The 12,349-nt window shown below is 46.2% G+C and overlaps 1 protein-coding gene across 1 annotated transcript in view; it reads left to right on the top strand.

The window, feature by feature from the left end:
- Positions 1–6,431, top strand: part of Fbxo15 (F-box protein 15) — a 34,427-nt gene extending 27,996 nt beyond the window's left edge. Inside the window, exons 9-10 of the mRNA XM_051202060.1 lie at positions 2,378–2,502; positions 6,068–6,431. Coding sequence (XP_051058017.1) covers positions 2,378–2,502; positions 6,068–6,337 — 395 coding nt within the window. The 3' untranslated portion in view covers positions 6,338–6,431. The remainder of the gene's footprint in view (positions 1–2,377; positions 2,503–6,067) is intronic.
- Positions 6,432–12,349: the final 5,918 nt, after the last annotated feature.

The raw sequence follows: 12,349 nt of genomic DNA, 5'->3' as shown, positions 1-12,349 counted from the left end.
CCAACACTACCCATCTCTTGTCCTATTTTGATTCCTCCCAGTCGGCTTCCTTTGTAGTTAGCTCTCCACCCTGGCTTTCCTCCCTGGTCCCGTGTCTGAGCTGTCTTTTCCAATTCTAAGAGTCTTACTGCATCTTCTTGGGGCTAGTGTGCCATGAACTCACCCCTGAGTCAATGGAAGCCCCATGAAGAGGATGCTTGATAGCCAAGTGTTGCTTCTCTTACTACCTTGATACCTTGATTTGTTGCTGTCAGGAATATGAGTGTCCTAAGCAAGAACAGAACAGGACTCAGAGAACACCCTCCAAACGTATCTTTGTATTTTTTTTTTTTTTTCCAATCTGAAGGAGGAGTTTTCTAGAAAATAAATTATAGTCAGGTAGACTGAAGTGATAGGAGATTGGTACAAAGCCATGGAAAGTAGAACTGAGACTTAGGGAAATGCCAGCTGGAACCCGTGAGCATATCAGTTTTAAAAAGCAAGCCCCAAGCTGGGTGTTGGTGGTGCTGGCCTTTAATCCCAGCACTCGGGAGGCAGAGGTAAGCGAATCTTTGTGAGTTCAAGGCCAGCCTGGTCTACAGAGCTAGTTCCAGGACAGTCTCCAAAGCTACACAGAGAAACCCTATCTCTCTAACCCCTCCAAAACAAAACAGAAAAACCAAACAAACCAAAACAACAAAAGCGAGCCCCAGACTCTGCTGGATTAAGCAGTGCAGAGTTTGAGAGCCTCAGTACATAGTATTATTCTCTTTAACCTGCAGTCGATGTTGCCTCTGTCAGGAACAGGTCCTGCTGCGTATGTTTGCACCTTTTTATGGAGGCCCAGTTAACAGGACACATGGGAAGACCACCTGATGACGCAAAAGACTTTAGTAGGTTTTGCTGACACTGTCGCGGTTACTCTGTCAATCAGGTGTGGAGAGCGAAGCTGCTGTCCTTACCCTCCCTAGTGTATAGCCTGTGTCATTTCAGCCTTTGTAACGGAAGGGACCAGGAGAGGACATTCCTGCCCGACAGTGTCTGCAGCCTGTCTCTCCATGTTCCACCGTCTCTAACTGAGGTTAGGTACTTGAGTTTCTTCTTTTTGGGGGATTTGAAAAACAACAAAGTTGTCTAAAAATAATTAGCTAGGGAGCAAAAAAAAAAAAAAAAAAAGTAGAAAAACCATGCAAATGCCTGGGGGATGTTTATGTCAGAACATAAAAAGGGATGAGGAATACTAAAGGTTTTCTCTCCTTCAGAGGCAGTGCCAACTGGTTCTATTTGATTGTTAGGGCCTAATGATTCTACCATTGTGCTATTGATTGCCCCTTGGTGGTATCTGTGGCCTGGTCAGTACTGGGTAACACCACCTGGCAAAGAGCTCTGAGTTCGTTGTTGGGAGGTGCTTGCTGTTCCTCCGTATGGCTCTGTGCTGCCCTGTTTGCTGCTTGCTTGGGTGGAATCTTGAGTCCGGCTCCCTTTACTGAGCCCCTCTCTCTCTGTAGGCAACGCCGGAGATCCCTGCCTCAGTCCCTTCGCATCGTTCCCTCTTTCCATGTGCATTAGAAGAGTCAATTGCCAACCAACCTGTCCTCCCCATGCTCTTTACCTTCCGCCTTCCCTGTGTTGTGTTTATTTCTGAAGCAGAAAGAACCCTGGCCAGAGCTGAAAGTGTGTCATTATTGTGTTGTTGTTAATGAGCCTCAGAAGCGTATGGCTTTTTATTTCCAAAGAGCATTGTTTTTCACAAAACAGATCTTAGCATGCAGAAACCATCGCATGGAATGAAATGCCAGGGTGCAGCAGAGGTCTAGAAAGAGGAAAGGTGATGGTAGATTCGGAACTGGCGTGCATACAGGTGAATGCTAAAGTTTTGAGGGACTGAATTCTTGGGGCCCACCAGAGTCACAGCTGCATGGCAAATGGCAAGTGTGGCCAGTACAGTGGCAGACGGCCTTGGGGCGAGGCTGGCGCCTGCTAACAGTGCCATTCAGTTTCCTGCTTTCTCCTCTGGATGGTCTCATGTTTAGTATATCACGTAACTGGGTCACATTTGTCTCCGTGCTTCTGGACTTTTCCCTGCGCTGTTTCTTCTGCTCAGGGTGGGGCTCATCAGGGAGGGCGCAGGCTTTGCCCCCACAGTCGCAGATGTCAGTAGTCTTGGGTACTGGTTAGTAGTGTTACATTTAGAGCATTGCCAATTTTGTCTATGATTCTTAAGGGCAAGAATCTTGTCTATGGAAGATCTGTGCTGGAGGGTTTTTGTGGGGTCTTGTTGGCCAGGTGTCCCCTGCTATCCATCCACCCTGAGGGAGAGCAGCAGGGGAGTGGACAATACTTATCTTCTTTGCCTCACATTGACATGCAGTAATTAAACTGACCTTCATCATTTCAGAGTGCATTGAGAATGGATATGCAAAGTTCATGGTGATAAATTTAAACAATAACAGAGAACACCTACCTCTTATTGGAAAAGTTGGACTTACATGGAGAACTACTATTTTTGATGGCTTTATTGAGGTAAAAACAAAAGTTTTTTTTTTATTCAAGTAACTTTATGTATAAAATAATAAAAGAAAGTCTACTAATGCATATGCCTAACCCTCCCTTAAAAGTATTCTAGTTTCTGTAGATTTTAGAATCCTTTTTAGCAGAATGAGATCTTCATCAAGTATTTATTTAATCTTTTGTGTTAGTTACTGTTCTATTGCTGTGAAGAGACATCTTGACCAAGGCACCTCCTATAAAAGAAAGCATTTGCTTGGGGGCTTGCTTGCAGTTTTAGAGGGTTAATTCATGTTCATCATGGTGGGAAGCAGACAGGCATCGCAGACAGGTACACTAGCTGAGAGCTTATATCCTGATCCACAGGGAGAGAGAGAGAGAGAGAGAGAGACAGAGACAGAGAGAGACAGAGAGACAGACTAGGTCTGATGTAGGCTTCTGAAACCTCAAAGCTCACCCCAGTTCACGCCTCCTCCAACAAGGCCACGCCTCCTAACCCTTCCCAAGCAGTTCTGCTCCGCTGGGGACCAAGCATTCAGACATGAGCCTTGGGAGCCGTTCTCATTGTAAGCACCACGAGTTACTTTGCTGTCTATGGAGTGTATTGGAGAAGAATGGGTAGGTAGACTGTAGCTATGTTTGGATAGCTCTGAGTGTGCCTGCACACATTCAGTCAGTCTGTCCAGTGGAGAGGCGGGCAGCTGAAGGTTGGCCAGGCAATAGCATTTGCTGGAAACATTTTCTCCTGTCTGAAGGCTGTGTAGTTATGAGTTCCTGTTCCAGTTTCCAGGATCTTGAGAAGCTAAGTAGAAGTAGCCAAATTGGGGGGGGGGATCGGTTTAGTGTTGGGGATTGTCAGGAAGGGAGGGTGGAGGAAATTAGGAGAGAGTTCCCATGGCTCCATTCTCTCGTGTGACTTTGTACGCATGGTGACCCCTGCTTCTCTGTACTGAGTGGCATGAGTGGACCCTGGAAGTCACAAGTTGTACGCATGGTGACCCCTGCTTCTCTGTACTGAGTGGCATGAGTGGACCCTGGAAGTCACAAGTTGGTTGTTACTGCACGCGGCCTCTGTATTGTGTTCCGTTTGCTTTTTGGTGTGGACATTGGGCAGAACTGTAGTGACAGTGACCCAAGACCAGGGCCTGACCTTCAGACCGTCTGTGAGCAAACCCTAACTCTTGGTCAAAGTGGCATATGCTACTTATCTTCGAGTATAGATGTGACCTTTTGTTTTTCTGTGATAGACTGAAATGGCCATGATGTAAAAACACATTTAAAAATGCTAATGTTAAAAATAGACCTTGAGGACAGACTATAAATATATATAAATGTGTCAACCTTAAAGAGTCAGGGTAATTTTAAAGTTATTTAATTCTATTTTCTCTTCACAGCAAGATCAAAGCAGGTGTTTAGTTCTCTGTGGTTAGAGATGGAAGCATAGAAATTATACCATGAGAAAAAGTTTTACCTTAGCTCTAGTATTGAAAACAAAGTCTCTCCTGTAACTGCTTGTAAGGAGGACTCAACCCTAACCCTGAGTCCTTTAGCGACAAGTATGCTGGGGACTTCCACAGCATCTCTCACAGAGGCTGCACTACCAGCTGCAGAACCTGGGCCTCCAGCCAGCTCAGGGCGTTGTTTCTGTAGGTAGGTCGCTTCATCTAAAGGCGTGATTCTGAGTCTTTGAAATAGCGGGTAGTGGCCTTGGACAGTTTCTCCAATAATACCTTTTCTCACAGGGAAGAGTTTGTTGTCTCTCCTGAGTTTGAGGTTGGGTGGGCCTGCATATGGCATTATGTATAGAGCCATATTATGTGTCACGGCAAATTTATTCTTGTAGCTCCTGAAGAAAATACCCAAGTGAGGGATATTGTGTTCCATGTGTTTGCCATATAGCTCAGGATTTCCCTCTAGGAATCTGACCACCCTGAGCATAGTGAACAGTGGTAATGCAATTTAAGAAATTGGCTGTTGGGGATTTAATGTCTTTGTTTTGTTTTGTTTAAAGGAAGGATATAAAGTAGAAAAAGGTTTCAGCTGGATGTTCTTGTCCATGTCTTTATCGCACACATGGGAGAAACTAAAGCAGGAGGGTAGCAACCAATACAGGGCTAGTCTGGGCCACAGAGTAAGGCTCTGCATGAAAAATGAGCTAGTTCTCAGTCACATATGACTATAAACATAGAAATGGAAGATAATCTCTTATACCTGGGAATTGTAGATGTAACCTTCTAATGTATAAAATGACAAGGCATGAAGGAAAAACCAAAAGAAGACGCAAGAGAAGGATTGACAAACGAAATCCATGACAGGTTAGGGAATATGTCATAGTGAATTATACTGAACACACAGTAAGGCTGGACACAGACCTGGCTGTCCACACCACTGCATGAGAAGTACAGTTACCCTGGAGCACTGTCCTGTGTGGGTCACATGACTGACATTCAGCCACTGCAAGCATCTGTAACATGTTTCTATCACGTAAAAAGGAGAGCTGGTCTGTGACCTGCGAGTTGAATTTCTACCGCAGAGCTCCTGGCCTGGCTTGGGATGCTCCCCACCGCATCATGAGCAAGCCAGTGAGTGTTAGCTCCCTGTGCTCCTGAGCTCTCGAGACCAGTGCTTCCTTGTAGGAACTGTGAAGCCCAGGCCATCAGAGGCCTGTATCAATCAACGTAACAAAGCATTGCTTTGTTCCTTTAACATAACCAGATTCGGGTGATATACATTATCAGCATTTACCCAGAGGGTCACATATGTGACCACACACACTCCTGTCATCGAAGCAGAATTTACTAAGCTAGTGCTGTGCATAATTTCTTCTTTTAACACATAGTTGTACCCCACAACACGTAGTTCAGGATGCAGTAGTAACTATGGCTTACAGTGACAAAATTCTTGTGGGCTGGGAGTTAGGGGTAACTGAGTAAGTAGGAAGGCGAAGAGACAAGTTAGAAGCAGGGCCCACGCTGCTGATTCTGGAAGTGCCGCCCTCACAGGAGGTAAACTGTGGGGATGGATGAGTAGAGTTCAAGAGTAGATTGCAGGGACCGGATAGCCCAGGACTGAGTGTGCCACTGGGTCCACGAGCAGTTGGGGCTGCTCAGGAGATGGTGAGGCTTGCAGGAGAGAATGAGGCGGAGACATGGGGATGGAGAGCCCAGTGCAGTTGCCATGTGAACAAGAGGATGGTGGGCAGCAAAGAGAAGGAACGTGAGGCCGCTCGAGGACAGGTGACGAGAATGGAAGGCAACAGTGTGCTAGAGCATTGAGAGCTGTTGTCCAGGGCAGGGAGCCACCCTCAGGTGAACGATGCCACTGACCTCTCATTAGTGGAAGGCCTGTCGCTCTAGTCAGGCCATGGTACTGTCCCCGTGCACACACAGGGGCGAGCATGAGGGCTGAGGAAGTCTGGTAAGTCCTAACCAACTGGGCTTCGGGTGAAAAGCAGGTCCAGCCATATGCATGACAGGACTCTGGACTTGGATGCCACAGGCACCCTTTCCAGTCAGGTTTACAGTCACAGTCCCTGTGGACGTGAGCCTGTGATCCCAACACTTGCCAATCTCAATTGCAGAGTTGCTCTTTCATGGACCTGACGCTTCTGGAAGAGTACAGGAAGCCGTTTTGGTGTGTGAGTTCGCCAGTGTACCTGAGGTCTGCAGCCCACCCCTCTGACGGCCCTCATTTCCTGGGGCACACTTACTATGTGGACTACATGGACTCAGAAGGAGGCGTGCACGTGGAGCTGGTATGGATCGAGGAGACAGAAGAATACTTCATTGTCAGCCTGGTCCTTTACCTCAGTGTAGCAAAAATAAACCATTGGTTTGGGACGAAATACTGAGTTTAGCAGTAAGTGGCAAAGTCCTGTTACTAGTAAGCTGTTTATTTTTTACAACTTTGTTTTATTGAAAGTTAAAATAAAGCATATCCATGGCGGTCTGTCTGGTGCCGCCTTATTTTCCATTGGAAACTGTGCCTTGTGAGTAAAGTTAGTGTTTGGAAGATTAAACTTTTAATAGAGCACTGCTCCAGAGAAGATTCTTGTAAGACAAAAACAGACAAAATACTTGGTTAAAAGACAAGGGATCTCCCGAAACACATGGTCATGCGGCCTGTGTGAATGTGTGCACTACAGCAGGACACAGCGAGTCTCAAGGCTACGGAACAGCTGTGGGGGTGGAGGGGCTGGAGATTAGACCACAGTCTCACCAGTACTCGCTTCCTGCAAATTCCATGAGGCAGCATAAAGAGGATCCTCGTGATGGGCAAATAGGGAATCTTTGCCATACCTTTGCAACTTAAAAAAAAAAAACATGTAATTATCCCAAGATGAAAAGTCAACAGTAGAAACTAACACGCCACTCTGCCTCAGTTAGGGTCCACTCGTCTGCTTGCCTCGTCTTCAGCTCTGCTGTCTGCCATTAGCGGCTGGTCAGAGCTTTGCTGGGGAAATGGTCAGCTTGTCACACCATGGCACGGGGCGATGCATTGCCTGGGTGTCAGCCAAGTGTTAGGTGAGAATGTGTGTGTGACATGGGAGGTCTCTCTTCATTCGTCATTCTTGTGAGTCTAGACATATTCCAGCCTTTGCTGTGGTTACTGCCTGGGACAGAGAGACGGAAACCTGGTCTCACTGGGTTGGGAAGGGATCAGCATGTTCAGATAGACCTATACTTAACTCTTTAGATCAGAAGCCCCTGGGTGTTTTGCTTTGCTACCTACATTGGATATGAAATATTTTTGCTATTACATATGGCTATATTACACTTGAATACGTTCATAGGAATATTATAATACATTTTTCCTCTTTCTGCCTCTTTTTAGCCAAAGTAAGCGACTCTCTGTGGCACACTCGCTTGGCCTTACCTGTGGTGCCCATCTTTGATGTCAGGATATGGTGTGGGACCCTCTCTCCATGCTGACTAGAACCTCTGAGATAATTGCTCTTTTTAGATATTACCCAGTCTTGGGTATTTTATTATAGCAACAAACGTGCTGAGGCACCGTGTGATTATTATGGGTATCGAAACCGAGTTTTCATATACACCAAAAAAGGCATTTCATAATCACACAGTTTTGTCAGGAAGAAAGCCCTTTGTTTGCAAAGCAAGAGGATTGATTGTGGTAGGGCATCTCAGATACAGAGAGCGCCACGAAGCAGGGCTCATTAAGTTGAATTTAAGAAAAGTAACAGGTGCAAACTCTTAGTTATTCAGTTGGCAGTGAAAACACTTTTGAGTTACACACCGGAAAAGCATATCCATCCCTAGTGGGAGATAACAGGTATTTAAAGTGTGCTCAGACGCAAAATATTGTCTGGCTTGAAATCTGGTCAGAGATCTGACCACCTTTTGGGAAAGGTTTTATGTAAGCAGCCTGATGGTTGTCTCTTATCTTTAATGGCGTCTGCTTATAACCCTAGTAATTCCAAGTGCTCGAGAAACTGAGTACTTAAAATGGAAAAGCCTGTGTGAGATATTTCCCTGACGCTCGCAAGGGAACTGTGCCTCCATCAAGCTGGTCTGGAGACAGTAGTGCACTCTGGTATTGGATAACATCGCTTGGTCTTCAGCCTGGAGAGCCTTCTTGGGTTTCTTTCCCATGACTTAGATTGCTGTTGGCCAGCTGTGAGCTGCAGAAGCCACAGGCAGAAGGGTGTACTCAGTGGGCACTACCCAGCAGGGTATCAGTAGGGTTAGGCCCAAAGGGCAAGCAGTAGGGTGTCTAGGAAATGAACTGCTTAGAATAATGGAACACTAGAGCCCCGAATAGTGGGCCTCGTGTGTCCACCATGGCTGAAGCAGAGCCAAGACTAGGCTGGTCAGCGTCCCAGCTGCAAATGAGCAGACCCTCGGTGGGTTGGTCGGGCAGCAGTGGTCAGGCCCAGATGTCAGCTAAGCAGCGTCTCTGTGGGGCTAATCATGAGAAGCACCCTCAGGAGTAAGAAGAAACAGGTGATTTCTCACCGACAAGGTTGGCTGGGGAGACCATGAAATAATAGTAACTTTCTGTTTTAATGATCAAGAGCTTATTGGGTGCCAGGCACCATGCAAGTGCGTGCACTATGTAGAGCTTTAAAGATCTCCCTAAACCTTCTGGGGAGATGGTAGAATAGTGATGTTTCACCACAATGAGTTGAGTTGGGGAGTGAAATAACCAGAAGAGAAATTCATCCGGTGGCGAGAGTTGGGATTTTCCTGGTCACGAAGGACAGGCCTGATCACGGAAGGGTGCTTCCTGTCTGCTTTGGTGCCGGGGGTCAAAGATCTGTCCTGAACATTTACCGCCAAAGGAATCGTAAGTGCATAAGTGTTTAGCAGAGTGTTAAAAGTGTAGTGATGCTAAATGAGTAGTAAACTCATTAAAAGAACTGTGTTGTCTAAAACCGATGTCCACTAACACAGAACGCAGAATACCCAAGTCTATGAACAAGTGCCAGGTAACAAAATTCTGCATTTCCCTCTAACTAAGAGGACTGCAAATACAGCAGAGCTTGGGACGGACACAGACGATTGTGGCAAAAGTGGGAAACTTTTAAATAGCTGGCGTGGGATCAGCTGTAGCAACATGTGGAAGGAATATGCCTACTTCATGCCATTGCCCGAAGGCATGTTCCAGGTCGATTATAGACCCAAACATGCGAAGCAAAGTAAGAACACACCAGGACGACAGCCTGGGCAGCCTCCAACTACGCAGTGAAAGGACCAATTGGCCTGGACAAATGATGGCCAAAGCAGCTGTGAAGATGGCTCAGTGTGGTGGGTGGGTGCTTCCTGCCAAAGCATGAGGCCTCTAACCACAGCCCTTGCTTGAATACTCCTCTTCACACTAGGCCAACTTAGAAGCAACATCTGCCTCTCAGAAACTTTCAGAAGCTGTACACCAGCAGTCGAGTGTCCCTCAGCAGATACATAATGATCTTTGGTTGCACCTGGTGCCCACCTCAGCTTGCAAAGGAGAACCTGAGGCAGGCTCCAAGGCATCAAGAAGCAGCCCTTCAACTCCATGAATGCCCTTCAGGGCCTCACAATGAAGGGATGCCTTAGCCTGGCAAAAGAGCAGAGTAGTTTGCCTCTCCCATCCCACACAAAGACGTTCTCTGTGGTCCTCATTGGTAAAAACTTAGCCACCAAATAAACAAACCTTCACATAGGAGCGTGAGCCCTGGAAAAAGAGCGGTTGCTTAAGGCTGCTCAGTGGAAAATATTAATTGACGAAATTGACAGAGGCCAAATAAGTTAGCCACATCTGCATTGTAAAATTTACATTTTATACATTTAATAGCTTGTAATATACATTACGATAATATATGTATGCTTTATATATAATATGTGTATATTACAAGCTATTTACTTACATGGTCTAGGAACCAGGTCAAAGAATTAATGTTGGCTTAATGGTATTTAATGTTGCTGTGATTCTGAGAAAGATGTTTTATCGATAAATAGTCTAAACATCCTCAGGATCGAAATGGTAGGGTTAAGAGTTACGGAACCCTTTGTATTTATTTGAAATGCCAAGTACTTCTTAAATGTATTGTGCTTTAAGCTAAGGAAAAATTGCATATTTTTCAATAGACTAATGGCAACTAGATGCAATTGGATTTGTTGATGTCATACAATTACGAATGTTTGTTTTGTTTTACTTGTAATCCTATTAATGCTACCACTATAATGTGATAAAGTACTTAGAATGGGACGTTTAGTTCATGGATATATTAACTGTATTACTAAATTCTGTTATGACCGGACTGTGGAGCCAACAGTAAGAGGGATTGGATTTGTTCGCACATAGCACGGATCCCAGGAGTTCCCAGTTCCCTGGCTTTGTGCTTTGCTGGGACAGGCAGATCATTCTGCTTTTAAGCAGGAGCTGTGGATGTCATGGAGTGAGATCTTCAGTGGGGATGTACGTGTATATTTACAAACCGCACCCCCCTGTTTTCCTCCAAGACACCGCCTTTCTGTAATGGCATTCTGTTGGCCACAATTCCCGCACTTATTTGCTAATTTCCTCTATTACTGCCCCCCCCCTCTTAAGTGGTGGATAGCCGTTCAGGAGAGCTCTGTGCCTGGTGAGGGTCCAGGGTGGCTGCACTCACATTGTCTACCGCTCGCTCCATCTTCTGCAATGAGGGCTCGGCTCGTGCAGGGCTGACCTTGGAATTGTAGTGTTTGCTCTTCCCAAGGAGCCCATGGGAGCACACAGGCAACCGAGTCACGGAGCTTCTCATAGCTCTTTAGTAGGAAGAAGCACTGAAACATACTTCACACAGGGCAAGATAAAAAAACAAAACAAAAAGCCTCCACACTGGCCTGGAAGCCCTGAACAGCCCCACTCTTGCAGCAGGTGACCTATGGACCCCTGGGGCTCTGGGTTCTTTATGCGTTCAGTAAATTAAATTAGGGAGCATTGGACAGGGTTCCCTAGAGTAACGTAACTTACAGAGAACACACACACATGGAGGGAGGGAGTGAGGGAGGGAAAGAGAGAGACAGAGAGGCAGAGAGACTGTCTCAGAAGATCCAATACAGCAGAAGTTGTTCAGTCCTGGAAACTCATCCACTCACTCACTCACTCACTCACTCACTCACTCACTCACTCACAAAGCTCTGGTCAAGGTGCTGGCACATGGTGTTATGTGTATGCATTGACAATGTTCTGAGTCCTCCCTGTATTCAAGACAGCGTAGTCAGAGATGCTGATCCCTGAGATCTCCACATGGGCGTCACCGATTAGCCCTACAGATCCTGTAGGGAGACAGAAGAGCCATGTCTGCTTGGCAGGAAGAATACTGCCTCACATTTGGGAAAATGATACCTACTTGGCTGGAGTGTATGGAAGTGCTAATTCATGATACCAAGAGCGATGTCTGTCCTGTCCTTCAGTGCTGAACAACGGACAATGCTCTCTGAAATGGTGATCAGGTACTCCCGAATACCACGGGAACCCTCACACCACGTGGAGCCCCTTGGGGACATGGGTGAATGATGACATCCACGTGTCTGCTGATACCAGCACCACGGCTCATGACGGGGCTGCTGCTACAGATCATTGGCCTGGAGGCTGTGGGAGTGCGGGTTGGGCACCTTGGGATGACAAACACATCACAACACCCTGAATGCATAAAGATGTACCGTACTCTGGCACGCTCAATCCCTTTCCTTCCTTCAGAAATATCAGCAGGGTTGATGTCCTGGGAAAGTCGTCCATAAGAGTTCTGAGTCATTCTGAGTCACGGATCACCAGGAACTCTCCCTGAGGAGGATCACTGTGTTCTTACTGTCCCGTGGGTGCAGTGTACAGATGAGAAATCCCTCAGTAAAGAGAGTAGAAATCTCTGTTGGAGCTGGCGGACATCCTTAAGATGGGCGCTGGAGGACAGAGGACAGAAACAGGAACCGAAACCATCTGAGAGCTAAGAGAAATGCTCATGGTCAGACTCCTTCCCATGTGAACCGATAATTTAGCAAGCATTTACCAAGTAGTCAGTAGTTGTGTGTATGTGTGTGTGTGAGACATGGGGGTGAGCTGGGGAGGGAGAGAGGGAAAGAGGGAGAGGGTGTATCTTGCATCTAACTTTGCAGTTCCCTCCAGAATGACCTCTAAGGATGTCATTTAGAAGAAGACAGTCTTGCTGACCACATTGGCTTGCTACATAACCACCAAGAGGACAGACGCAATGAACTGATAAAGCTCCATACTTCATTAAAGTTAGCACAGGGAGAGAAGTTACAGCAATAAACTGATGTCATCCCTTACATACCAGAACATCAACAGATGTCTACCTGACTGAGTTTGTTGAAGTGAATGCAATTACACATCTTTTCTTAACTTGACTCAAATAATAAAA

Source organism: Phodopus roborovskii, unplaced genomic scaffold, assembly GCF_943737965.1.
Source record: "Phodopus roborovskii unplaced genomic scaffold, PHOROB, whole genome shotgun sequence".
NCBI classification, from domain to species: domain Eukaryota; kingdom Metazoa; phylum Chordata; class Mammalia; order Rodentia; family Cricetidae; genus Phodopus; species Phodopus roborovskii.
The sequence above is the reverse complement of the archived record's forward strand: the minus strand, read 5'-3'. Positions and strand labels throughout refer to the sequence as shown.